Source organism: Ranitomeya imitator, chromosome 2, assembly GCF_032444005.1.
Source record: "Ranitomeya imitator isolate aRanImi1 chromosome 2, aRanImi1.pri, whole genome shotgun sequence".
Taxonomy (NCBI): Eukaryota; Metazoa; Chordata; class Amphibia; order Anura; family Dendrobatidae; genus Ranitomeya; species Ranitomeya imitator.
In genome coordinates this window covers 588050964-588078837 of record NC_091283.1, presented here as the reverse complement: position 1 = coordinate 588078837, position 27874 = coordinate 588050964, and the positions used below count along the sequence as shown (strand labels likewise).

At 43.7% G+C, this 27874-nt stretch overlaps 1 protein-coding gene across 3 annotated transcripts in view; it reads left to right on the top strand.

Annotated features, from left to right (window-relative positions):
* DLGAP4 (DLG associated protein 4) overlaps window positions 1–27874 on the top strand; it is a 300448-nt gene that overhangs the window by 250908 nt on the left and 21666 nt on the right. For all 3 annotated transcript variants that reach the window (XM_069752301.1, XM_069752302.1, XM_069752303.1), the window contains 4 exons: window positions 6940–7292; window positions 14213–14301; window positions 16592–16965; window positions 19797–19888. In XM_069752301.1, the coding sequence (XP_069608402.1) occupies window positions 6940–7292; window positions 14213–14301; window positions 16592–16965; window positions 19797–19888 (908 nt within the window). The remainder of the gene's footprint in view (window positions 1–6939; window positions 7293–14212; window positions 14302–16591; window positions 16966–19796; window positions 19889–27874) is intronic.

Here is a 27874-nt window from a genome sequence, read left to right as displayed (position 1 = left end):
AATAAAGTTCTGGACTTTATTCAGCGACCAACGATCTCCCAGCAGGGGCCTGATCGTTGGTCGCTGTCACACAGAACGATTTCATTAACGATATCGTTGCTACGTCACAAATAGCAACGATATCGTTAACAATATCGTTATGTGTGAAGGTACCTTTATTTGCAGATCATCTCTAAATCAGTAAGATTTTGAGGCTGTCGCTTGGCAACTTGAAGCTTCAACTCCCTCCATAAGTTTTCTATGGGACTATGGTCTGGAAATTGGCTAGGCCACACCATGACCTTAATGTGCTTCTTTTATTTATTTATTTTTTTGAGCCACTCCTTTGTTGCCTTGGCTGTATGTTTTGGGTCATTGTCTTGCTGAAAGACCCAGCCACGAGCCATTTTTAAATTCCTGGCTGAGGGAAGGAGTCTGTCACTCGGGCTCCATCCATTCTCCCATTGATGCGGTGAAGTAGTCCTGTGCCCTTAGCAGAGAAAAAAACCCCAAAACATAATATTTCCACCTCCATGCTTGACAGCAGGGACGGTGTTCTTTGGGTCATAGGCAGCATTTCTCTTCCTCCAAACACGGCGAGTTGAGTTAATGCCAAAGGCCTCAATTTTTGACTCGTCTGACCACAGCACCTTCTCCCAATCCCTCACAGAATCATCCAGGTGTTTATTGGCAAACTTTTTAAACCTTTATGGCATAATGAGTTACTAATGGTTTTCTTGGTGACTGTGGTCCCAGCTGTCTTGAGATCATTAACAGGTTCCCACTTGCATAGTTTTAGGCTGATCTCTCACCTTCCTCATGATCAAGGATACCCTACGAGGTGAGATTTTACATGGTGCCCCAGATCGATGTCGATTGACAGTCATTTTGTATTTTTTCATTTTCTTACTATTGCACGAACAGTTGTCTCCTTCTCACCCAGCATCTTACTTATGGTTTTGTAGCCAATTCCAGCTTTGTGCAGGTCTATGATCTTGTCCCTGACATCCTTATAAAGCTCTTTGGCCTTGCCCATGTTGTAGAGGTTAGTGTGACTGACTCTGTGGACAGGAGTCTTTTATGAAGGTGACTATGTAAGACAGCTGTCTTTAATGCAGGTAACGAGTTGATTAGGAGCATCTAACTGGTCTGTAGGAGCCAGAACTCTTAATGGTTAGTAAGGGATCAAATAATTATTTCTCACTGCAAAATGCAAATGTATATAATTTATACAATGGGATTTTCTGGATTTTATTTTTGATATTCTAGCTCTCAATGTTACATAGTGAATAAAATGCAACATCCTCTGTTAATGTAGGCAGGGCTGTGAGGATGATGGTGATACACAGACTGACTTATCAAACTGTTGTATCTATGACAGAACCTGAAATATACCACAATTATCCATCTGTCATATGTCAACGTGTGACACAGGAATCTCTTACATGTATTCAAAGCAGTCAATAATAATGATTTCTCCGCAATCATTTACTTGACAGATATTTATCAACCTGACAGTGTGTGATTGAATAAAACATTATTTTTAGCTTGGGTGTCCTAATATGAACAAGTCCTGTCAGCATACATGCAATTTTAATACGTTTGGGTCCACAAACACAATTTTGTGATGTATAATCAAATTTAGGAACCTCTTCTCAGCACTGCTACCAAGGACCAACGTTTCCCTGTCACATTATGGAAATATGGAATATTCGTCACTTGCTTGTTTGTACGCCAGACTTGCATCTTGATGAAAACATGAGCCTGTGTTGTATGATGTAAAAAAAAAAATATATATTATATTCCTTATTGTGAAAAGTGAAGTTTGGTCCGACTACAGCCTTCCGTTCATAGCTTACCATTGGTACAGTGCCGTATTGTCCAGTCAAATTATGTCGTAGGGAGGTACAACAGTCCCGTGAGGAGCACCCTAACATCTTGGCTCTGATGAATATCTATGGTCCTTTGATGGCACATACTGAGGCTAGGTCTTCAGCTGAAAATCCTCTAGTATTCCTTTTTTAAGGTTAATTGAAATAACTTGATGGGGGGGGGGGCAATGCAACCACCCCATTACAGGAGCACATTTATCGAACTATTATGACAATATAAAGATGGGCCAACAAGGTCTGCAAGAGATGGGCAAGCGGCCTCCTTTTGACATCGGTGTGCCCACTCATAATGTGTAGAAAGAGGCCCTAGTCATTAGGGGCATCTTGCAGTCTTGGGTTTCTTTTTTTTGTGTTGTGTTTTTGGGACCTCATTGACAGATTACTTAGGAAGGTAATTCTTTCCCCATCCCGCCCCTTGCATTTTTAATTTGACGTAAAGTAGACTTGGGTTGGTGCTATAGGCAGAACAAGTAGTCCCGAATATGTCAGCGGCTGATGTGAGCAGGAAATGTAGGTCAGACAGCAAGGGAAGCAATCAGGATTCGCAGGCAGACACTAATCCCCGAAAGTGTCTGTGGGGTGTGTGACTGCTTATGTGCCCGGTGAGGAATGTAATACTATGTGTCTGGCATGCAGCATGTATGCCTATTGTGCAGCCTCTGGTATGTTGCGTGGCGGCTGTTGAGTGTACACGTTGCCGTCTGTCTTGATTATTCCGTGTGTCTGAGTATACGAATACGTATTCCAGATTTTTCCCTCATTAGGTCTCTCCCTACTGGTAAATGCTTCAGTTTTTCCATGCACTGTATACTGTCTCCTATGGTGTCATAATTCCTAGCAGATCCTTGTGCCTTCAAGCTCTGATCCTTATAGGGACATTAATGCATTGAGGTCTGTGTATTTTGAAAGCCTAAAATCCTTGATCCATATATGTCTAAGATTACCCCGAGAGCCTTTGCCAAGCAATATTTCCATATTCTGAGCCTTTTATCACCAAGTCCCAGATGTATAAATGAAAGGATCATGACGAAGTGCCATAGTTACAGATAAAATGGCTCAGTGAACACCGCTTAGATCTTTAGAACTATTGGTGATGGCAAATCTATTTTGACTGTCTGATATCTGCAGACGGTATGGACATCATGTGACAGAGGCTGCCAGAAAAAAATGATGCAGCATGCTAGCTTTATACCCCCATCTTGTAAAGTGATGGCAGCCTGACGGACAGTAATGGAGTCTGTTAGGTGCTGTTATCCATCAGGGACACTAGTGTCGTTTTTTTATTTTTTCTGTTTCTGTAGCAGAACGGAAGTATTATTACAGAGGTGAACATGTACTTGAGTACCAAATTATTTTAATTAGGTTGTATGGAAACTGGGAAGAAAAGTAGGACTGCATGCTAGCCATCCAATGGTATGATTGAAGACATAGATGCCAGCCGTAGTGCCAGATGTCATGATTTTGAGTAAAAACGGGAAGGCTAAGAAAACCAGTGTTTGTTGCACTTTGACAAAGCTTTCTAGACACTTTTTTTTTTTTTTTTTTTTTCTTCCCCCCTATCCTATTTGATTTAACCAGGCATATGTTGCCACAGTACCCTTCATTGCCCAAATGGAGAGTACACAGTGCTCAGTGCCATTTTCACCCCCATTTAGTGTATACAGTGGTTGGCTAGTACCATACATTTTCTTAAATTAGTAGTTCTTTAATTGCCCATCAGTGCTCCTCTAACAAATTTTCTAACCCGGGGCCTGCCTTGTCCAAATATGTACTGAAAAAAGATCCAGTGTAATACTGTCATTAACTGACACCTCTTAGGAGTAAGAAAGGTGCTAAATCAACCAAAACGTATTAGGCTCCCTTTTCGGAACAATCCCTAACGAGGGAACTATCAAATCTAGAATTGGCAACTCATTAAAAGGCCCCACCATTTGACCAAGCGCTACCTCTTTTGCTAGTTTTTCAGAAACCATCGTAGAATGCTGGTAAGCAGACCGCAAATTCTTCAAGTTACAAGAAATCATAAATAGTAGATGGTGGAATGCGAGAACCAACATCGAAACCTGCAATCAATATATCTGCCGCCTCCATCATGGAATCCATTTAGATAAGGAAGCATCATGGGTAGCTTCATCAGTCGCACCCTTGGGAATTACTGTAAGGAACTTTTCCCTTGGCCTTTTTAAAACATTGTCCGGCCCCATGCAAAGACTTGTGACAATAGGAGCCGAGATGCTTAAACTTGCAACTATATCAAAATTTACATTGGTCCGCATTAAATTGTCAACATAAACCCGGTTTCTGTCACCCTGACTGATTAGCTACCTGATGTTTGACTTCCTGATTGGCCGGATGAGCCGGCCCTGCTTTGAAAACTGTGCCCATAACTAGACATGGTCATCACTCTTAAACAAAAGCCAATATCCTGTTGGTCTCACTTAATGGCCAGCCTGATAGTTTCCTGCTGATGGAACTGTTCATCATACCGTAGCCATGCCTGATCACCATAAACCCTACGTGCTTCCCCTATAGAATCAAAAGAGCCAAAAAGGGGGAAAAATTCTCAGGCGCCTTTTCCCTATGACACTTAAGGTACCTTCACACTCAGCGACGCTGCAGCGATACCGACAACGATGTCGATCGCTGCAGCGTCGCTGGAGAGCTGCCACACAGACAGCTCTCCAGCGACCAACGATCCCGAGGTCCCCGGGTAACCAGGGTAAACATCGGGTTACTAAGCGCAGGGCCGCGCTTAGTAACCCGATGTTTACCCTGGTTACCAGCGTAAAAGTAAAAAAAACAAACAGTACATACTTGCCTACCGCTGTCTGTCCCCGGCGCTCAGCTTCTCTGCACTCCTCCTGCACTGACTGTGAGCACAGCGGCCGGAAAGCAGAGCGGTGACGTCACCGCTGTGCGTTCCTGCTGACCGACGCTCACAGCCAGTGCAGGAGGAGTGCAGAGAAGCAGAGCGCCGGGGACAGACAGCGGTAGGTAAGTATGTACTGTTTTTTTTTTTTTTACTTTTACGCTGGTAACCAGGGTAAACATCGGGTTACTAAGCGCGGCCCTGCGCTTAGTAACCCGATGTTTACCCTGGTTACCAGTGAAGACATCGCTGGATCGGTGTCACACACGCCGATCCAGCGATGTCTGCAGAGAGTCCAGCGACGAAATAAAGTTCTGGACTTTCCTCAGTGACCAACGATCTCCCAGCAGGGGCCTGATCGTTGGTCGCTGTCACACAGAACGATTTCCTTAACGATATCGTTGCTACGTCACAAAAAGCAACGATATCGTTAACGATATCGTTATGTGTGAAGGTACCTTTACTAAAATTACAAGCGTATGCATCCAGTTGGTAAACGTTTGCGGAATCAAACGTCATCTACGCTTCTCCTTGCCCCTTCTTTTTACTGTCCACCTTACTCCCTTTTGTCCAAATTTTAAACTTCTCAAGAGGTAAGAGGGAAAAAATTACTTGTCCTTCCAAATCTTTTCCTTCACTTTTTTTTTTTTTTTTTTTTTTTAAGATGGCTGCCTCAGGGTCCTAGGAAGCATGCATAAGCCTCACCCAATGCCTTAAAATGCATTTGGATGATATCACCTTCTTTGTTTTGTCTGAACTGAAAAGGACATCGGGGCCACCATCTGACTCCCCACCCAAACTATGTCACTATCCGTGCCAACCCCTGATGTCACCTGTGCTTAGTTGTCCACCACCTTCCAACCTTGTCAAAAACTCCTTAATATTAACTAGGCTATACCTCACACCATCATCAACCAAACTACCACTCCCATTTAAACTACCAACTACACCCTGTAATGCATTTTGATAGTTGAATCCACCCTGTGATGCATCGTGACCACCCACTACACCTTGAGGCACAATTAAAGAGGGGAAGGAGAAGCCATAACAGCCTCTGTACCTAAACCCTGCATCATAAGAATAGGCGGGAAATGGACAAGACAAGGAATAACACCCACCAGGCAGCGTGGGGTGCTGTGATGCCATCAGTGTGAAATCCAGAATCCAGATGGCTGTCATGTACCTCAGTGCCCGAAATCCTGACAGAGGGATCCTCGGCAGGCAGAGACAAGAGAGGGCCATATCCTTGAGATCCTGTAGAACGCAGAGGGCCTTGGAGGAATGACCCTAATGGAGAGGATGAACCGACAAGCTGGGATACCAGGGGGGAACCCCTGCCAGTCAGCCCACTTACTGATGTTGCAAAAAGGTGTCTTTGAAGCAGATCATTGCTGGTAGAAGCAGACCGCCTGACAGGCACCTCACTGCATTGCCCCGCCATTGATGACACACTTCTGGTTGTAACAACAGCAGGCCCTGTCCAATTGTAGGCCAAGGCCTGCTAACTGCCACAGAGCTAGGCCACATCCCTAGATTCTTCCTGGCTTGGGGCCTGGCAGGGAGTCTGGATTGGGCCAGAGGGTCCCTAGATGGGCTCCTGCACTACACCAAGCCCATTGAGCCAGGTCAGTCAATAGTAGAATGGGGGGATGAGGCCTACGAGGGCGCTCCTCCGGCGGAGATGGTGTTGCCGCTGCCCTTGCTTCACTGCTGATGATCCATGCCACCTGCTCGTCCAGCCAGCCTGGGGGGTTGACTGCTGGCAGTTGCCCTCAGGGAATCCTAGACTGGTTGGCAGACCACCTCATGAGATGAGGTGATAAGGGTGACTTGATCTGTGACCCACGGAGTGGGAAACCTCTCCCACCTTAACTTTTGCCCTACCTACTCCAAACTCTTGTCATGCCGGCCTCTGCCCATTGTGCTAGCCCAGGGCTCCAGCCTTTCCAATAAATCTTAAATTGAATGACTGAGATAGAAGGCTCTTTATGGCCCAGACACAAATAGTAAAGATATGCTAATCTTTTTTTTTCTTTTTTTTAGACCTTGCAGAAGGTAAGTTATTATTCTTTGTGGTGGCATGCTAAATTTTCATTGCTATGGTCATAATAATTTAGAAGCCATGCATTTGTTTATATATGATGTACGTTGACTGTCTGTGTTGTCTGTCCTTATATGGTTTCTTCTCTGTCCTCACAGGCTCCTCTTGTCTGGTGGGTTACAAGAAGACCCCCCCACCTGTACCCCCTCGAACCACCTCCAAACCCTTTATATCTGTGACTGTACAAAGTAGTACTGAATCTGCCCAGGACTCTTATCTGGATGCACAGGAAGGGCAGAGTGAAGGCAACAGCCAATCAGGGCTCAGTACCTCCACTGAGAGCCTTGAAAGCACTCGGGCACCAAGTGTAACACGTGTTGGCCCCCCAACTCCAATCAGGCAAATCCCTCCTGAAATACCCCCCAAAAATGCAGCCGTAAAAAGCATCAAAGAGGAGCCACGTGCCCCTGAACCTCTCCCAAAACGCAAGCTGTCCTCCATTGGAATTCAGGTGAGTCCGGATCCTGAAACCTCATCACCTACTGGTTCCTCTTGCTTACGTTTTACACCCACCATGATAGTTACACTGAAGGCCTATAAATAAAGCACAGGGCAGTAATCAGTAGTAAAAGGAAGTTAAACCTATCATTAGATTAGGGAATTAATGTTAATAGAAACTCTTAATGTTATTATTGGATGCAATCCCGTTAGCGTCAGGACTCGTCTAATAACCTGCTGGGCTCTAGAGGCCTCAGACTGCAGGCCAACAAGAGCCATGTCCCTTTACTGTAACCTATAGTGTGCAGAGTACAAGGTGGCATTAATGGCATTTTATGTTCTTCTGATGGCTCTGTGGACCAACATTTTGTGTTTGTTTGTTTTTTTTACCCTAGTTTAGTCTCTTTTGCTTTTGCCCTTTGAAGTCGTGTTGGTCTATTTTTGTAATAGTTTTTTCTTTTTTTTCTTTTGTTTAAAGCGTTCCAGCTTGGGACTTGCACTGATCAGTAAGATGCATTAATTCTGGGTCCACACTACTCCTAATTGTGACATGGAAAATGATTAATTGTTGTAACCTCTGGCATTTACTGACTTGCCAGCTTGTATATGCGAGGGAGTATTCACTATTCTTACACAATGGTTTTTACTGCTCTGTGAAATTGCTGACTTCCTATCACTTGACGTGTGACTCGGTGGTTCGGTTTCTATACTGCCTGCACCACTCAATTAATAGTAGGTTGTTGTACTGCTCCGAGAACACCGTGGGAAAAGGATGTAAGTGTTCATTAAAGTAATTGCTGTCTGAGAATTCCATTTAAATAGAGGAACTTGTTCCACCCATATGCAAAAAAAAATCCATTCAATGTAGATGTGCAGCTCTTTGATACAAAAAATGATGCGAAAATGTTGGGCTTGTGATCTTTTGTAGGTAGTGCCAAGTTCAAGCCTAAGTGTTCTTCATCATGGTGTGAAGGAATGGAAGTGACAACTGCTCTGACCATATTTCTGGCTCAAAGCAATGATTGTCGCTTCTAAAACACGATTTCCATCATTCCTTTTAAGCACCTCATGTTGTTGTTTGAGTATACCCTTTTCAGGGGCATCCTGTGTCACCAATATTTTGTTACTATGAGTAGATTTGTGGTCTAGATTTTGACTCCAGTAAGTCCTCTCTCGTTATACTTTGCTTTTAATAGGTCAAACACAGTATATGATTATTGTCTTGCTGTACTTTTGATGTAAGGCATTCTTGGCTTAAAGGGGCTGACTGTTGGCTCTAAACTACTGTATATAACATAAGACTATAAAAATATTTGCGATTTTTACCTGGTGTTAAAAATCCGATAGTTAGTACCGGTATATAAGAAAATATCTTATGGCACCACCTGTTAGTCACTATGGTATTGACTGAATGCTGCAGGTCAGTCATCCTCAGTCACTTCCCCACAGCTAGGTCTCTGGAGTTAGTGACTGATCCCTTGACAGCATCCAAAGTAAATGGCAGACAGGATAGAAGGCTACTTCTGTTGGCTGATCTGCAGTGCACATTGAATTGCTGTGCAGAGCCCTGGCTGAGGGGAGAGTAAGGGCTTGTTTCCATTTGCGAGAAACACGTCCGTGTCTCGCATGTGGAAACGAAGCTCTGGCGCCAGCACTCCAGAGCGGAGCGTGTGGCCGCATAGGAACACATGGAGCTGCACGCTCCGCTCCGGAGTGCCGGCACCAGAGCTTCGTTTCCACATGCGAGACTCGGACGTGTTTCTCGCAAATGGAAACAAGCCCTAATGGAGATGAGCGAGCACGAAGATGCTCAGATGCTTGTTACTCAAACCAAGCAATTCCTAATGCTCGGATTCTCATTTTGAGTGACGAGTATAAAGGGAGTCAATAGGAAATCGGACCATTTTTTCCTTCAGACCCTACAAGGAGGTCTGGGGGCAGTGAAAACGTTGACATGGATGGAAAAAGTGCTGAATGGAAGGAGAACAGCATGGGGGAGACTCCTGGAAGCATCTGACTCTCCGCTTGTAGCTGAGAACAATGGTGTCACACTTTTACTCCAGTTTAAGGACTGACAAAACCTTTAAAATCATCAAAATTGGAGTTTACAGGGGTATAAAGTTAAACGTTTCTTCCTATATAATGAGATGGAGATATATAATAGATTTAACCAAAATTGAATTTATTAAATAAAAAAATGAACGAAGAAGTGTTAAAAATTAGGGACTCAGAGGGTCTCGTACACATTCTGTTCAAATTGTAATGTGGTACTCCTAGACTTATAAAGGCTGTGCACTAAGTGCATAACCTGCTAATAATTACAAGCAGGGTCATCCATACACCTTTGAAAGCACCAACTGGGGTTAATCATAAAAAAAAAAAAAAAAAAATGTATCTTTGTGGTACTTTTACACTCATAAATGCTTTGCACAATGTGCAAAGCCCGTAAAGGATTATAAGTGGTGTCATCCCTAGACCCTAGAAGGCAACAACTGACTGGCCTCATTCAAATATTGAACATTTAAAAGCTCTTCATGCGCTGCTGTCATCTGGTGGTGTGGAAAAGTCTGGTGTAATCCATGCCTTATTCATTGCTATCAGAGTGAGCCGGTCATCGCTTTCTGTTGACAAGCAAAAGTTTTTGGCAGTGTGGACAGGTGCCAAGTCCTGCTGGAGAATGCCATTTCCATCTCCAAAAACCTTGTCGGCAGATGGAAGCCTGACGTGCTCTAAAATTTCCTGATTTTGGTCTTGATAAAACAGTGGACCTACACCAGCAGATGACATGGCTCCATAAATCATCACTGATTGTGGAAACTTCACAATAGACCTCATCAAGCAGCTTGGATTGTGGCCTCTCCACTCTTCCTCTAGACTCAGGGACCTTGATTTCCAAATGAAATGCAAAATTTTACTTTCATCTGAAAACACCTTGGATCACTGAGCAACGGTCCAGTTCTTTTTCTCCTTGGCCCACGTTAGACACTTCTGGCATTTTGTTTGTTGGTCAGGAGTGTCTTGACCCAAGGAATGCAACACTTGTAGCCCATGTCCTGGATATGTCTGTGTGTGGTGGCTCTTGAAGCAATGACTCCAGCAGCAGTCCACTCCTTGTGAATCTCCCCCAAATGTTTAAATGGCCTTATCTTAACAATCCTTTCAAGGCTGTGGTTATCCTGATTGCTTGTGCGCCTTTTTCCACCACACGTTTTCCTTCCAGTCAACTGTCCATTAATATGCTTTGATACTGCACTCTGTGAACAGCCAGCTTCTTTAACAATGACCTTTTGCCCTGTGTCCAGTCCGATGGGCGGTGTTTCGTCTTCTTTCCTCCATCCCATATTTTCAGGAATTTGAGTAGGTGTCCTCCATAGTTCGCGCGTGCGTGAGGCAAGATTGCCTCGTGCACGTGCAGTATGCTTTGTCCAACTGCAGGCAAAGCCAAAAAGCATTACTGCTTTTTTTTACTGTGGTGGAGGAAAGACGAAACACCGCCCACTGGACCGGACACAGGGCATTTACATAGCCCGCCAATTTGAGGTGACAGATTCCCTTTAAAGGCTTAGGAAGCCTTTGCAGGTGTTTTTGTTAATTCTAATTTACTGAGATAATGATTTTTGGGTTTAACATTAACAGAAATAAACACTTGAAATGGATCACTCTGTTTGTAATGACTCTGTATAATGAGTTTCACTTTTTGTACTGAAGAACTGAAATTAACTTTTTGATATTCTAATTTTGTGAGAAGCACCTGTATCTCCCTGTCTCATGTCTTCTATTTCCACTTGGTCCGTATGCAAAACTTCAAATTTGTCAGCAGCGACTGTTTTTAAGTAGGCACAGAAGTGGGAGTGTTGCGCTGATGGTGTCATCGCCACTCACCATCTTTGTAGAGTCCTAAAAGTCTTGGACAACCGCACAAATGTCATACATCCATGCCCACACTTCAGTTTTGTGTGGAGGCTGACCAGAATACCAATGGGCATGTTGGAGCTGGCATTCCGCAACTGACCTCTGGACATGCTGGCAAGGCTTTGTGAGCAGTAGTGTGCAGTTCCATCGCACACCAGCCTGTGAGCTGGCACTTGCATGCGCTGCTACATGACTGCCAAAGCAGCGGCAGCTGTAGCTAACTTGTGAAAATGGGTGCTGATGTGGCGTATCTTGTTCAGAAGCTCTGGCAAATCTGGGTAGGTTTTCAGAAACTGTTAGTTCAGCAAGTTGTGCGTGTCTGTTCAGTATTAAGAGCCACAGATGTGTCTGATCTGTTATTCCTTTTAATAAGTGCCACAGTGTGCGGTTTGTCTCCCAGACAAATTAGTTTCAGCAGAGCCTGTTGCCGCGTCACTGAGGCAGTGCTGCAGAACTTCTGGCTTATGTGGACGATGTGCTCTGAGATGGCACGTCAGAGATGAAGGAGCAGGAGTGGGTGGAAGAAGCCTAGCAGTAGGGCCAGCAATCCTCGGCGTAGGTAGCTTGTGTGTTGTGCCAGGGTGGGACTCTGCCTTGGCCTCCACAATGTTCACCCAGTGTACCATCAGGGAAATGTAGCCTCTCTGACCACAAGCGCTTTTCCACATGTCTGCCGTTAAGTGGACAATCCTAGTAAAACCGTTGTTGTGTTGTTCTTGGACACATGCTGGTACAAGGCAGGAACGCCACAACGGGAGATATGGTGGCGGCTTTTGGCTGAGTACCGAGGCACAAAATTTTGTACACCTGTAGCAGGCCGATTGCATTATTTTTTTGTTTGTTTTTTGTTTTTTCAAACCAATGAAATTTTCCGCAAATCATGTTTTACAGTATCTATGACAATAGTCAATTGTTGCCACCCAAATATTTTGTGGACTGTACCAGGCCACGCGTTTTCAAAAATTTTAACCCACCCTAATTTTACTCAGAACTGTATGGCTGTCAAATTGAATCCAGAAAAAAAATATTTGAACGTAAATATTTTTGAAAGTGTACTTGATGCACTCCTACACTCAAATGCTCTGCAAAAAGTGCAAAGCCAGGAAAAGATGAGTAATATAGTAATCCTCTTCAGGTTTCCGCTTTTTATTCTCCTTTCTCAGGAGGCTGGGGGGGACTGCTTTCTGGAGCTTGATTCCCAGGTGCCTGGACTGTAAGTGACCCGGCTTCAGGTAGTGCCGGAGCTCCCAACATGCCGAAGTCTGCTACAGTCCCCTGTGTCACCTGCACCATCGCCTGCTCCTGTACAGGAGGTGGGGAATCCCAAGGACAATATGATGTCTTGGGGGGTGGTAGCCCCTTCTCGAAGAGCCTCTCCAGGCATGTTCAGTCTTCAAGAATGGTTCATCCTGCTCCCTTCCTCCTCAGATCACACTCGCCACATAACAACCATGTTTCGGAATGTGACCCTTTTTCCAACCATCAGCTCTTGCAGCCTTCAAGGCAAGAGTTCTGTCTCTCCTGCCCGCTGGTTGAACGAGACGTGATGACTGGTCCCAAACTCTGCGATGGACCCCCAAAACAACCTCCACGTGGGATGCCAACTGTCAGTGCCTTGCAGCTAGAGGGCCCACTAGCATTTTTCCAGCCCTGGTCCTGGCTCGCCTCCATGTCTCTTTCGACCAGCCTAGGCCCCGCAGTCCGATCAGCAGTTCCTGGATCCTGTATCTCCTGTCCGCATTATGGAAGCATCCCAACGGTGAAGGCTGTGGCCAGGGTTGGGTTCTTGGTGGTTTCGTGAAAGCAGACAGTTCTGCCATTAGATAGAAAGATGTTTTCCGCTGATGCACTTTTTTTTTAAGGCATAAATTAGTCCTGCTATAAAACTTGATTGATCAGTCAGCCCTCTGGGCCTTTCAGAGCACACTCTTTAATTCCCTGCATATCTCTAATCATGCCGTGTTAATAATGGATTACCAGGTCAGAAAATCATACTGGACATTACTCTAACAATCCATTTCCAAACTAAAGGTAGTGCATAGTAAAGATTGTACACATGGCCTATGTATTACTGTGCTGTAATTTATTAGGGCCATTGTGTTCCATGACCTATCAAGGCAGGAGGTCGCAGGCAGACTGCATTTATACTGGTCAGAAGTCCAAAGTCAATTCTGATCTTTTTATAATAGTCTCATCATTATTGCTTATATTAAACCTAGTTTTGAAGAGACTGGAAGCTTACTGTATAGCATTGTTATCAAATTGCCATATTCTTTTCAAAAAAGGTCTACAACAGCTGTACAATGCATACTGCAGCTGCTGATGAACGTCTTCCTGAAAAAAAAAAAAAAAAAAATTGTTGCTGGTCGGTCAAACCAGTATTTTGTGATCTGAAACACTGCTGGGAGGGATAAATTAAAGCCAATGTACTCTCTGTATAGTCGTCAAGTTCTGGCATCCAAAAGTGACAGTTATACAAATGTACGTACTTTCTAAATGTGCATAAAAATGTAAGTTCTTCCCTTTCAGAAGGTTTTTGCTATGTAATCTGAAAACTGCAAGAGATGGGGGCTGAAATAAAGATTTCAGCAATGTGTCATTTATTAGCCTGTATGCTGTTTACGTAAAATGAAGGTTTTATTACCAGGGCTTTATCATTGCCCTGACCAGACTGCACAAGATCCCTGGTCTGACCACGCCCCCCTGATAAGCTCACTGTCCATAGACCATGTACACAGAAAGCTGTAGTGTGGGCTAGGTTCTTTCTGAACTCTGCTGTATGTTACATTTAAGAACTGATTGTGTCACAACTAGTGCACCCAATAAACTAAGCGATACATCATTGGAATCGGGGTCTCTTTTCCTAATTTGTGCTGTTCCTAGATGAGGTAGCAAAAACCTGCTGACAGATTCACATCAATACTTATTCATTCCTTAATAGTAACACGGGCTCATTTCTTCATTCATTCTTATTTATTATATATATATTTTTATTTATATATAAATTTTCTTTTTCTACAGGTGGATAGTATACAACCAGTGCCTGTTCCCGAGCCGCCCCCTCCTGCCAGATTTCAATCCATTGGAGTCCAAGTGGAAGAAGAGTGGAGGTAAACTTGAATACTATTTTGAGGATGGTTGTGAGAAGGTGTCTGCACTTATTAGGCCATGTTCACACAGTGCGTTTTTTACCGCGGAACCGCGGCGGTTTTGCCGCTGCGGTTCCGCAGCTGTTTTCCATGCAGGGTACAGTACACTGTACCCTATGGAAAACAGGACACACTGTGCACATGGTCCGGAAATTGTAAAAAAAAAGACGCGCTGAATAGCTCCCGGAAAAAAGAAGGAGCATGTCAATTCTTTTTCCGGAGCCGCAGCGGTTCTGCACCCATAGACCTCCATTGTGAGGTCCAAACCGCAGTAAAACCCGCAGATCAAAAATATATCTGCGGGTTTTACTGCGGTTTGATGTGCAGAACCGCTGCAGCAGGAAGTGCGGGGAGCGGGCGGAAGTGCGTGGGCGGAGTGTGGCTGCCCCCCCCGTGTTCCGATCCCGCCCCCAGTGCTCCGATGCCCCCCCCCAGTGCTCCGATGCCCCCCCCCAGTGCTCTGATGCCCCCCCGTGCCCTAATCTCCCCCCCCTTATACTCACCCGGTGTCCGTCCGGCCGTCTTCTCCCTGGGCGCCGCCATCTTGCAAAATGGCGGGCGCATGCGCAGTGCGCCCGCCGAATCTGCCGGCCGGCAGATTCGTTCCAAAGTGCATTTTGATCACTGAGATATAACCTATCTCAGTGATCAAAATAAAAAAATAGTAAATGACACCCCCCCCCTTTGTCACCCCCATAGGTAGGGACAATAAAAAAAATTAAGAAATTTTTTTTTTTTTTTTTTTCACTAAGGTTAGGTTAGGGTTAGGGTTAGGGGTAGGGTTAGGGTTAGGGGTAGGGGTAGGGGTAGGGGTAGGGTTAGGGTTAGGGGTAGGGTTAGGGTATTTTCAGCCATTTTAACCCTAAAAAAATTCCTAGAAAACACAGACTCTGGCTAGAAAACTGCATCAAAAAAACGCATCAAAAAACGCATCAAAAAACGCATCAAAAACGGACCAAAAAAGGACCAAAAAAAGGACCTGCGTTTTCTGCCAAGAGCTGCAGTTTTTTAAAAAACAGTCAGGAAAAAAAAAGGATGGAAATCCTGAACGTGTGAACATACCCTTATAGGGTCTGTGTCAGACCATGTAAGGAATGATCTATTAATGTGGAAAATTGTGACTATGTATTCCTACATTTCCAGGAGGAATAGGATAGAAACTAGAGTGCATGGTTCCATTAGACAATACTTTATTCGTTTTCTTTACGAATAGCCAGTTTTTCATCCAAGAGAGTGGGTTTATTTATTTTTAAACTCCGCAGCCATTAGTCTTTTACAGGACCATTTACAGCTTCCGATGCTATACATTATATATATATATATATATATATATATATATATATATATATATATATATATATATAATTTTTTTTTTTTTTTACTTGATTAGTCATTTTTGTACTTCTTAGAACACTGAGGATCTGCACAGTAAGAATGTGTTCCTAGACATAAATGGGCATTGAATGATAAGATTACCTATTTGCATACTTGTTTTCTACATTTGTATAGAAGTTCAATGGGTCTGTGCAGACAAGGGGAATTCATTGTTGATGTGTGCGAGCGAAGCCATAAATAATTCCTATTCCAGCAATTCACACTCGCTGTATGTAGCACTTTGTATGCGTGATATAAAGTTTTCTAATATTAGGTAGATATTTACTACTTTAGCCCCTTAATCCCTTCCTTACTTGGTTTTTTTTCCCTCCCCTTTCAAGAGCCTTGGCTTTATTGTCCTGTCCAAATATCTGTATTATGGTTTTGTGAGGGATGTGTTGATTTGAATGACACCATCCATTTAACCCTTCAATGTTCCGTAAAATGGGCGGGGGAATTCCAAGTTCAGTGAAAATGGGCAAAAACCCAATTCTGTAATTGTTTTTGGGGTTTTGTTTTTCTTTGTTCGTTGAGCAAGGCCACACATGTCAATTCAGAATGAATGTCTAGAATTCTGTAACCACGAGTGTTCAATATGAAGAACAGCCTGCTCCTGGCAATGGAGAATCCTGACCACTCGCAATGTGTGCACTTTGAGGACTGACAAGTCTGCAGTCACAGTGACCGCAGACTTTCATGCCGAACTTGGACAACCCCTTCTCAGTGTCTTTTTAGCATTTGCATTATGTCTTACCCATTCAAGTACATTGACCTCAACAAAAAAAGGATGCTGGCGTATCATACTGACAAATATCCGCTTCTTGTATTGTTACGTCTTCATAAAGTCTATAAAACTTCCTTTACTGTCTGCCAACAGGAATAGTCGATCCAGCAGTATGACATCGAAGCAAGAGACAGATTCTGATACGCAAGAGGCCAGCAATTCATCTGATAAAAGTGTTCCTGACTGCCCACCAACCCGTCAGCCCACCACTGGTCCTCCAGTGCCCCTCCCCAAAAAGCACCTCTCCTATGGAGATGGTGGGGATACAGAAGCCTCTGCCCTTCCTCCCCCTGACCCTTGGCTGGATTCTGCAGCCTCTCCTCCTTCTACAGAGCCTGCCCAGGCGGGAGCTTGCCGCAGAGATGGACACTGGTTCCTGAAGTTGTTGCAGGCTGAGACAGAGCGGCTGGAGGGCTGGTGTAAACAGATGCAGAGAGAAACCGGTGATAACAACTTGTGTGAAGAAGGTATTCCATTATTTCTTTGTGGTCCATATGTGAATGCAGCCTCCTGAGAGCCAAGTCTTTGTTTCTTTCTCTGGAGTCAAGGCTGTCTGTGAATTTCGGCCTAATACCACCACTTAAATGTCTTGAAAAAGACATTATATAAGGGTAATATCATTATTATACTGAAAAATCATTACAAAATCAGTGTAAGAAAGACAGTATAAAAAAAACCTTAAAACAGTAAGGGCAGTGTGGCTCATACGTGAAATTGGCATCTGTCGATATGTTACATAGAATTGCAACCAATTGAAGATTACAATCCAACACAACTTTATTGAAAAATATTGCAAGGCAAAAAAATAAATTTAAGAAAATGCTGCTGGGTATCCATTGCCTGCAAGGGGGCAGTGACCGAATACTATAAAGCAGGAGATGGATCTGACGGCGCAGGCCGCGGCAGTCTGGATGGGCAAGGGGTGGCTCCTTTTGATTAATTACAGGGGATTTGACAAGAAATATATCTTTTTTGTATACCCACAGGAACACTGCCTCAGTACCCCTGACAAAGCTACACTTGAAACGCGCGTTGGGGTGCTGGGCAGTGTGGTTCAACCTACCATTATGGCACATAGTCTGTATTTTCTGAGCTGCATTTAATTTGACGTTTTCTGCTGCTTTATAGTGTTGGGTCTGCCCTCTTGCAGGCAATGATACCACGCAACATTTTTTTAAGACTGCCTCCATTTATTCCATTGCCTTGTAATATTTTCAATAAGGTTGTGTTGGATTGAAATCTAAAATTGATGTGTAGATATGTTATGTAGTATTATATGCCTGTTTCATGTATGACCCACTTCCTTACTGTTAATGTTTTTTTTTTTTAATGGGCTTTCTTTCACTGTGATTTTGTAATAGATTGTTCAGTTCAATCATATTACTCTTTTATATACTGTCTTTTTCAAAAAATTTAAGTAGTGGTATTAGTTGATTAACTTCTATAGTAGTTACCCCCACGTTTTGATACAGTATGGATCTAAAAATCCTTTTAATGTACTAAAGTCTGTATATGTGCCGAAATCTAAAAGGTGCTGTGCTATGCATGTAAATTTACTCCTTGGCTCATCTGAAATTCAGTGACTAAATGTCCATTTCAAGTTGTATATTACTGCCTTCTGTTCCCCATATTATTATTTTAATTTTTTTTTTATTCCATGTCTCTATTGTAGAGATATTAGCAATCATAATATTTGGCAACTAATGGGTTAACATCCACTTGGACTTGGCAAAAATTCAGATCGTTTTCACTGAATGACATTGCCCAATCCCAAGAAGGCAACAATACACAGCAAAAAAAAAAAACACTATACACAATAGTTTAGAGCAGATTTCTCAGTCTGGGAGATGTAAGATACAATACTGGTCTAAAGGTACAGTCACACATAACGATATCGTTGCTTTTTGTGACGTAGCAACGATATAGTTAAGGAAATCGTTATGCGTGACAGCGACCAACGATCAGGCCCCTGCTGGGAGATCGTTGGTCGCTGGGGAAAGTCCAGGACTCTATTTCGTCGCTGGATCACCCGCTGACATCGCTGAATTGGCGTGTGTGACACCGATCCAGCGATGTCTTCACCGGTAACCAGGGTAAACATTGGGTTACTAAGCGCAGGGCCGCGCTTAGTAACCCGATGTTTACCCTGGTTACCATTGTAAAAGTAAAAAAAAACAAAAAAACACTATATACTTACATTCATGTCACGTTTCCCTGGCGTCAGCTTCCCTGCGTCCCCCAGTGTCAGCGCCGACCGTAAAGCAGAGCACAGCGGTGACGTCACCGCTCTGCTTTCTGGCCAGCGCTTACACAGTGCAGGGAAGCTGACGCTGGGGGACGCAACAGGAATGTAAGTATGTAGTGTCGTTTTTGTTTTTTTTTACTTTTACGCTGGTAACCAGGGTAAACATCGGGTTACTAAGCGCGGCCCTGCGCTTAGTAACCTGATGTTTACCCTGGTTACCGGGGACCTCGGCATCGTTGGTCACTGGAGAGCTGTCTGTGTGACAGCTCTCCAGCGACCAAACAACGACGCTGCAGCGATCGGCATCGTTGTCGATATCGCTGCAGCGTTGCTAAATGTGACAGTACCTTAACCTCCATCATGATTAGAAAGTGCTGAGTAGAATGCAGCCTGCTAATGATTGGCAACATCATACAGGTGGTAGAAGTACACTCCTTCCGTGAAAACTATGTGATGGCGCCACGTTTAACTTATCGAAAATGAACTCATGAGTTGCCAAATACTTTGTTAATCTCATCAATGGAAAGGCAGACTGTAAAAAAGAAGAAAAAAAAATATTCTGCTCTACAGCCACTGTCACATCATGTATCCAGTTCAACACGAAACCTTTGGTGAAGGGTCCTTTTTTAAAACTGTGGTTAAATTGACAGGTGATCAGTGAGGTTTCACATTCTCCAATTGGTGAGGGTTAGGAATCCGGGGAAAAACAGCAGGTGACATTGTACATTTTTCTGACCCATATCATAATCATTACCATAGTATAATATGATTTTCATTATGTATATGCCTAGCTTTACCTTTCTTTTTTTGTTACATTTTTTTTAGCAGTTTGTATAAGTAAGAATTGTCGTTATGCCATATATATATTTACAAGATTTTGTGGTCATATTTTGTGCTAAGCTCCTCAGACACTGCTGCTATTTCCTTTTAGTCCTTTCTCTTTGAATATCTAGTGCCAATGGCCCATCTGGCAAAGTAGACTCTAATTCATGTCCCGGATAAGCATTTCTAGCATGAAATTTGTTCGCCCTGACCTCTGCCTTCTGCTTGCAGTGATTGGGAAGGTTCTCAGTGCTGTTGGCAGCGCTCAGCTTCTGATGTCACAGAAGTTCCAGCAGTTCCGTGGATTGTGTGAGCAAAACCTGGTAAGAGATCCATGAAGATGGAATGAGCACTTATCCTGTGTGTCATGCACAATATATTATGGAAACTTTTGCCTTTTTACACTTTTTGCTAATTGAATATTTATGGTGAGAACAGATAATGCAGCCAGTAAATCGGGTTCGCTTTTGAAGGTGCAATAGCTGAGGAAGCCCACGAAGTTCCCTAAATCTCTTCAGATTGTGGGCACAAAAAGATGGAGCCTTTCTTTTCGCTTTTTCCCTTTCTTTTCGCTTTTTCCCTTTCTTTTCGCTTTTTCCCTTTCTTTTCGCTTTTTCCCTTTCTTTTCGCTTTTTCTTTCTTTCCGCTTTTCCCTTTTCGCTTTTTCTCTTTCTTTCCGCTTTTTCTCTTTCTTTCCGCTTTTTCTCTTTTCGCTTTTTCTCTTTCTTTTCGCTTTTTCCCTTTTCACTTTTTCCCTTTCTTTTCGCTTTTTCTCTTTTCGCTTTTTCTCTTTCTTTTCGCTTTTTCCCTTTTCGCTTTTTCTCTTTCTTTTCGCTTTTTCTCTTTCTTTCCGCTTTTTCTCTTTCTTTTCGCTTTTTCTCTTTCTTTCCGCTTTTTCTCTTTCTTTCCGCTTTTTCTCTTTCTTTCCGCTTTTTCTCTTTCTTTCCGCTTTTTCTTTCTTTCTGCTTTTTCTGCCTTTTTCTCTCTTCTCATTTCAGCATTAGTCTGCCTTGTACTGTTGTCTCCCAGAAGTAGTCATACAGGCTAATTGTATTGAACTGCGAAAAGCAAGGTTTCTAATGGGTACAGAAATGGTGTGCAAGGAGCTTCTTTAGATTGCTATGACCAGTAGTCCAGAACACACAAAGAATACATCAGAGAAGAACATCGAAGGATGCAAGAGCCTGTTCACTATTATTAAAAAATAAATAAATAAATAAATAAAAAAAAATCAAAGATATTCTTGGGCAGAGTATACGGTAAATGATTACCGGGATTATGTATCTTTTATATTCTTCTAATCCAAAATAGTCTCTTTTAAATAAACGCAAGGTCATGGGCTTCAGAAAGGAATAAAATGGCTAATCTGTGACCTTGAGTTATGTCTGCAATTCATCCCTTGGTCCCCTGCCTTACCATATTATCTATTATGACTTGCACATTCCTGAATTATTGATCTTATAGTTTAATTCTGTCATGTCTAAATTATTAAGTCGCATTATGGTTGACCTTGGATTCTGCCATATCAGATCTTTTTTTTCCCTGTCTACATGGAATGGACGCGGTTATCAACATTAGTGAAACCTGGACAAAGAAATCCGCAGAACAGAGCGTTGGGCAGGCACACTTCTTCTAGATAGATTAATGCTAATGGTTGATTTCTTTAAAATATTTTACTGGTTAACGAACTTCTGGAATCGACTTTGACAGTAATTGGTCTTGTAAACTTGCATCTTGCATATTTCTATTGTGGAGGGAAGCCATTTCTTGCCCTTGGATAAAGAACGACCGAATTGCAGGAACACAAGTGTCTTGCCAATTTTGAGGAATTGGTGGTCACCATCTATGCTAGTGTGTGTGTGTGTGTGTGTGTGTCTCATGACACACGCACACTGTATGTAGAAGGACTAGTGAGGATAAAGCAAAAGGGGGAAAAGTGGTTAAAAGCTAAGTAGGTGCATCTAATCAAATCCTACAGGGCTATGATCCATACATGCCTGCCTACCCGTTATTTACCTATTTAGTTGTTCCTTTTCTATCTGGAAATTCATGGTATACTTCATCATGTGGTGACCACCAAACCCCCAGGTATTACATGGCTTTGTTCTCTGAAGGTGGTCACCAGAACTCCATGTGTCATCGATGCAATTTGGATACCGTTTATAACTGAAGTTCTCCATGATGATGACTGCACGGCTACTGTCTCAGTGATAATAAAGATCACAGTTCAGCCTTTTAACTGCGTATTGATAATTTCTTAGTTCCCTTAACCTATAGTCTCCTAAATAATCACAGGGTCAGCCCAGCAGATCGAGATGGCACTGGTCAAGCTGCCCTTGTAAAGCTGTTCCGAAGCATCATGGGATTTATAGCAATGCATAGAGAAATAACATGCATGATGAAAAGCGAAGAATGAAAATTGAGGCTAACAGGTTAAAACACATGGAAGTACATAAATACGTACGGCGTGGGATAGACATTTAGGGAGGGTGCAGTTATAGAATGGGGGAAAAACTGGGAGTTCTTGTTTATATCCGTATGAGGGAGAGTGAATATTTTTAGGTGTGCTTTCCTTTTAAGGACTGATCTTATGGCCTGGCATTTATTTTTAATCCACATAAATTTAAAGATATTTGATACTAATGGATAGTATTCTCAATTTTACATGCACATCTCCTTGAAAGGTAAATTTTTGGTGTTTCTTTTGTCTTTAGACTTGTGTTCAATTCCCCTCTATTTTTAAATAGATCTTAAAATTCATTGTGGCCTCCCAGAAAGATGAGCTGTTAGAGGTGGTGGCAAGATTATAGGATTTGTCAGCAGCTATGGATAAAATTCCAGGAATAATGGTTAGTCAGCCCAAAAGGGATTTACATTTTCAATAGTGATGCAATGTGGGAGTGTGAATACTGCATGGATTGGACTAAGGGCTTTTTGGTTAGGCAAGGAGGAAGTTGCAGGATATGTTATCACGGGTGGTTTAAGCCTAAAGGTTTCAATAGAAATGTAGTAAAATTGTAATTTGATTTGTTGTATCAGTTTCCCTGGGTGCGGTTGTTCTACAGCTCTCATTTCAATTTTACTTGCACTCATAAGGTTGGGTTAATTTATTTCCCAGTATTTTTTGTGCTGTGTATTCCTGATCATGATTTCATAGTGATTTTTCCCAGTGGCTAGTGAAGACACATATGCTCTTGAAGGGCAAGTAAATTAGACTATTTGCTCGTTTAAATATTTGTTTTCCTATATTGACTCAATAAATCTGTAGGAAATTTAACAATGCATACTGCATTTTTCTCAGTCTTTGGGTATACAGCTCCTATGTATAATATATATATATATTTTTTTTATTTCTTTTTTTTAAATGTCTTTGGCTCAATCCTTAGCCACGGCCACTTGATAAATGATCAATCTGTAGGAAGATTGCAAGCTAAAGGCACCTTCACACACAACAATTTCGTTAACGATATCGTTGCTTTTTGTGACTTAGCAACAATATCGTTAACTAAATCGTTATGCGTGACAGCGACCAACAATCAGGCCCCTGCTGGGCGATCGTTGGTCGCTGGGAGTGATCAGGACCTTTTTTTGGTCGCTGATCACCCGCTGTCATCGCTGAATCGGCGTGTGTGACGCCGATCCAGCGATGTGTTCACTGGTAACCAGGGTAAATATCGGGTTACTAAGCGCAGGGCCGCGCTTAGTAACCCGATATTTACCCTGGTTACCATTGTAAAAGTTAAAACAAAAAAAAAACCAGTACATACTCACATTCCGATGTCTGTCACATCCCCCGGCGTCAGCTTCCAGCACTGATTGTGTTAGCGCTGGCCGTAAAGCAGAGCACAGTGGTGACGTCACCACTGTGCTCTGCTTTACGGCCGGCGCTGACAGTCAGTGCAGGGAAAGCCGGGGGACGTGACAGACATCGGAATGTGAGTATGTATTTTTTTTTTTTTTTAACTTTTACAATGGTAAAAGCGGCCCTGCACTTAGTAACCCGATGTTTACCCTGGTTACCCGGGGACTTCGGCATCGTTGAAACGGTCTTCAACGATGCCGAAGTTGTTCCCCTGATCGTTGGTCGCTGGAGAGAGCTGTCTGTGTGACAGCTCCCCAGCGACCACACAACGACTTACCAACGATCACGGCCAGGTCCTATCGCTGGTCGTGATCGTTGGGAAGTCGTTCAGTGTAACGGTACCTTTAGATAGGTCCACCAGGGCCTTTTCCACCATTATCTTGATAGTATTAAGTCAAGGGGTTGCTGGTCTTCCTCTTATCTTGTTCCCTGTAGTCTTCCAACCATGATGTCCTTCCCCAGTGATTGCTCTGTTCGCATGCTGTGTCCAAAGTAAGCAAGTTGTAGATGGATGATCCTTGCTGAGTGACATCTCTCCTGATTTGTTCCAAAATTGACTTTTAAGGTACCGTCACACTAGACGATATCGCTAGCGATCCGTGACGTTGCAGCTCGCTAGCGATATCGTCCAGTGTGACAGGCAGCAGCGATCAGGCCCCTGCTGTGCTGTCGCTGGTCGGGGAAGAAAGTCCAGAACTTTATTTGGTCGCTGGACTCCCCGTAGACATCGCTGGATCGGCGTGTGTGACACCGATCCAGCGATGTCTTCACTGGTAACCAGGGTAAACATCGGGTAACTAAGCGCAGGCCCTGCGCTTAGTTACCCGATGTTTACCCTGGTTACCGGCATTGTTGGTCGCTGGAGAGCGGTCTGTGTGACAGCTCTCCAGCGACCAAACAGCGACGCTGCAGCGATCCGGATCGTTGTCGGTATCGCTGCAGCGTCGCTAATTGTGACGGTACCTTTGATCTTCTTGCCATCGATGGTATTGATAGCATCCTTCTCCAAAGAAGTGGTGCTGAAGGTGTATTCTTCTGTCTTGTCTTGTCTTTCTTGTTCAGGTTTCGCCTCTATATATTACCACAGAAAAGACCAAACCATGTATGAGCCATGTCTTCAATACCAGTGACATGTTTCTCTATTTGAAAACCTTGTCTAGTGCCTGCATTGTTGCCATGTTTCCATCATTACAGTCCAGAAATAAACCCAGTTTGTATTCTGTTCTTGCAGTCATCTTCCCTAATATTTGCCTCCTCACTCTGTGTCGGCAACAAGAGACCGCACTGCCTAAAAATCTAGCAATTGATCCTTATTATTGAAAATCTTACTGGTTCCATTTAATTGTATGAGAGCATGAAGTAATTCTCATCCATCTCACAGTATATCAGAAAGGTACTGTGGTTGGCACTCGTGGCCTTGCTATGCAAGTGATCAGTGGTAGGATCCTGGTGAATCCAGAGTAGTAGAAGCTGAAAACCAGGGCAATTCGGGTGTAGTACAAAGCAAAGGTGCTTAATTGGGAGATCCACATGTGGCAGAGGTCCATGTCACTACTGCCTCTGTTTTGGTGCATCCCGGACCTTTTTGTTTTAAGACCTTGACAATCATAACCGTAATCTATTTGCATTATATACAAAGTACAGACAAATAAAAAGGTCTTTCTCCGTATATAGAAATATAGTAAACCTGTCTGCAACAGTAAACCTATCAAATGTGGATGAGGAAAGTTGCCACAATAGTCATATCTCATGGGAAATATCTCATGGGAATTATATATGTAATGTAGGAGTGAGCTGACATCTGAGTGTAAATGTGAAAAATGCAATATAGAGACCCCCACCAGAGTGGTGTAAAGGGTATACTGTATATCACATTAGTTATTTTCCTTATGATCGATTATAGGCATTACCTGCATGGTATGGTTACCGAGCATAATAACATGTCGTATATGACAAATTACAATTGCTTTCTATGGAACGTGGTAGCCAGGGCTGGACTGGGACTTTAAATCAGCCCTCGCAGACAAACCAAAGCAGCCCACATGTAAATCACTGTTATACCCTTCGCCACGACAGCACCCACTGGAGAGATAGGTATCCGCCCCAAGGAACAGGAAACCTACAGAAGAATAAAAGGGGCGGTCTGCCTCTCCTCCTCAGTTTAGGTTTCCTGTTCCCAGGGGACAGGATCTCTGGATTCACAGAAGACCATACCTGGGCCAGGGGCATCTGCCTGTGCGGTCTCTGCGGGAACGGCAGGGGATGCGGTCCAGATGCAGCGTCGGGAGTTTCCATAGACTGCTCCCCCCTCATCTGACCAGCACAGTGAGGGCTGGATCTGGAAGAGCCCACCTGGTCTCACTGACGAGTGCTGTGGTAAGGTGCGGGCTAAGGAGAGCTCCGGGACGTCGGACAACATGTAAAGGTCCGGGAGTCCGCCGCACAGATGCCAGAAGCAGCAGCAGCCAGGAACGCCGCTCCATAGTGCAAGCTGAGGTGAGACACGGCCGCGCATGCGCAGACCGGCGAAAAACTCCTTTACCACCTGGAAGTGATCCTAGCACTTCCGGGGCATACAGCACAGCGGTGGGGGAAAGCGCGGTTTCACACATGCGCAGTACACCGCTAGAAAGAAAAAAGAAAAAAAAATTGATATTCTGCTTAAAAGGGGGATGGGTGCGGGCACACAGGCGATGCAACATGTCATCCCCAGGCAAGACAGTGGACCCAGCGGGTGATTCAGCCAGCAGGAGGTCCTCGGACGTCAGCCGTAAAAGTGATGCCACGGATTCAAGGTCTATAAAGGCGCTTCGGCCACTGATCCGGTACCATACAGCTTCACTGGGTGAGTGTAAAAACCCTCTACCTATTAAGCTGACACTCTTCCACAACATTTTTTCCCCCAGGCCAAAAAAAAACAAATTCAAACATAAACAGTGTGCGTTATGTGATCAACCCCTCCCAGATTCCTATCCTAAAAAACTCTGCAAGCAATGCATTAGTGAAACCATGCAGGGACCACCCATGTCCGTTACGGATATACTGGCCATAACCAGGGAAGAGTTGCAGGCCATCACCCAAGCAAACGCACCTCCTAAAAAAACTAGTAGAGGAAAAATAGTGTCTAGATCTGAGTCCGATGATGATGGCATAATCAACTCGGACTCTTCACATGCATGATCCTCATCTTCATCACCTTCTGATATTGAAGGTTGGTCTTGTTTTCCCCTTGATGGGGTTGACAACCTAGTAAAATCAATCAGAAATACAATAGGTTGTGAAGATACAAAGGATAACCAAACAACGCAAGATATCATGTTTGCAGGGTTAGCGGAGAGGAAAAGGAGAGCGTTTCCGGTTATCCCTGCCGTTAAAGCATTGATAAGGAGAGAATGGGAAAAACAAGACCAGAGAGGTTTTCTCCCGTCAGCCTCCAAAAGGAAGTACCCGTTTAGCGATGATGAGCTTATATCATGGACTAAGGTTCCAAAAGTGGACGCAGCAGTCGCCTCCACTTCAAAACAATGCACCTCACCAGTAGAAGATGCAGGCCTACTTTCTGATCCTTTAGACCGGAAAGCAGAATCTTCATTAAAAAGAACATGGGAGGCTTCCACAGGCATATTTAAGCCGGCTATTGCCAGCACATGTACTGCTAGGTCCATGCTTGTCTGGATTGATCAATTGGATCAACAGGTAGAACAAAGTCTCTAGACAAAAATTGCTGGAGGCTATACCATTAAAGGGAACCTGTCACCCCCAAAATCGATGGTGAGGTAAGCTCACCTTCATCAGGGGCTTATCTACAGCAGGGGTGTCAAACTGCATTCCTCAAGGGCTGCAAACAGGTCATGTTTTCAGGATTTCCTTGTACTGCACAGGTGATAATTTAATCACCAACTCATAATTTAATCACCTACACAAATAATGAGTTGGTGATTAAATTATCACCTGTGCAGTACAAGGAAATCCTGAAAACATGACCTGTTTGCAGCCCTCGAGGAATGCAGTTTGACACCCCTGATCTACAGCATTCTGTAATGCTGTAGATAAGCCCCTAATGTAACCTGAAAGAGGAGAAAAAGAGGTTAGATTATACTCACCCAGGGGCGGTCCCGCTGCGGTCCGGTCAAATGGGTGTCTCAGGTCCGCTCTGGCGCCTCCTATCTTCATTCCATGACGTCCTCTTCTGGTCTTCACGCCGCGGCTCCGGCGTACTTTGTCTGACCTGTTGAGGGAAGAGAAAAGCACTGCAGTGTGCAGGCGCTGGGCCTCGCTGACCTTTCCGGCGCCTGCGCACTGCAGTACTTTGCTCTGCCCTCAACAGGGCAGACAAAGTATGCCTGCGCCGGAGCCGCAGCGTGAAGACCATAAGAGGACGTCATGGAATGAAGATGGGAGGTGCTGTACTGGACCTGAGACATCCATCAGAGCAGGACCGCCTCTG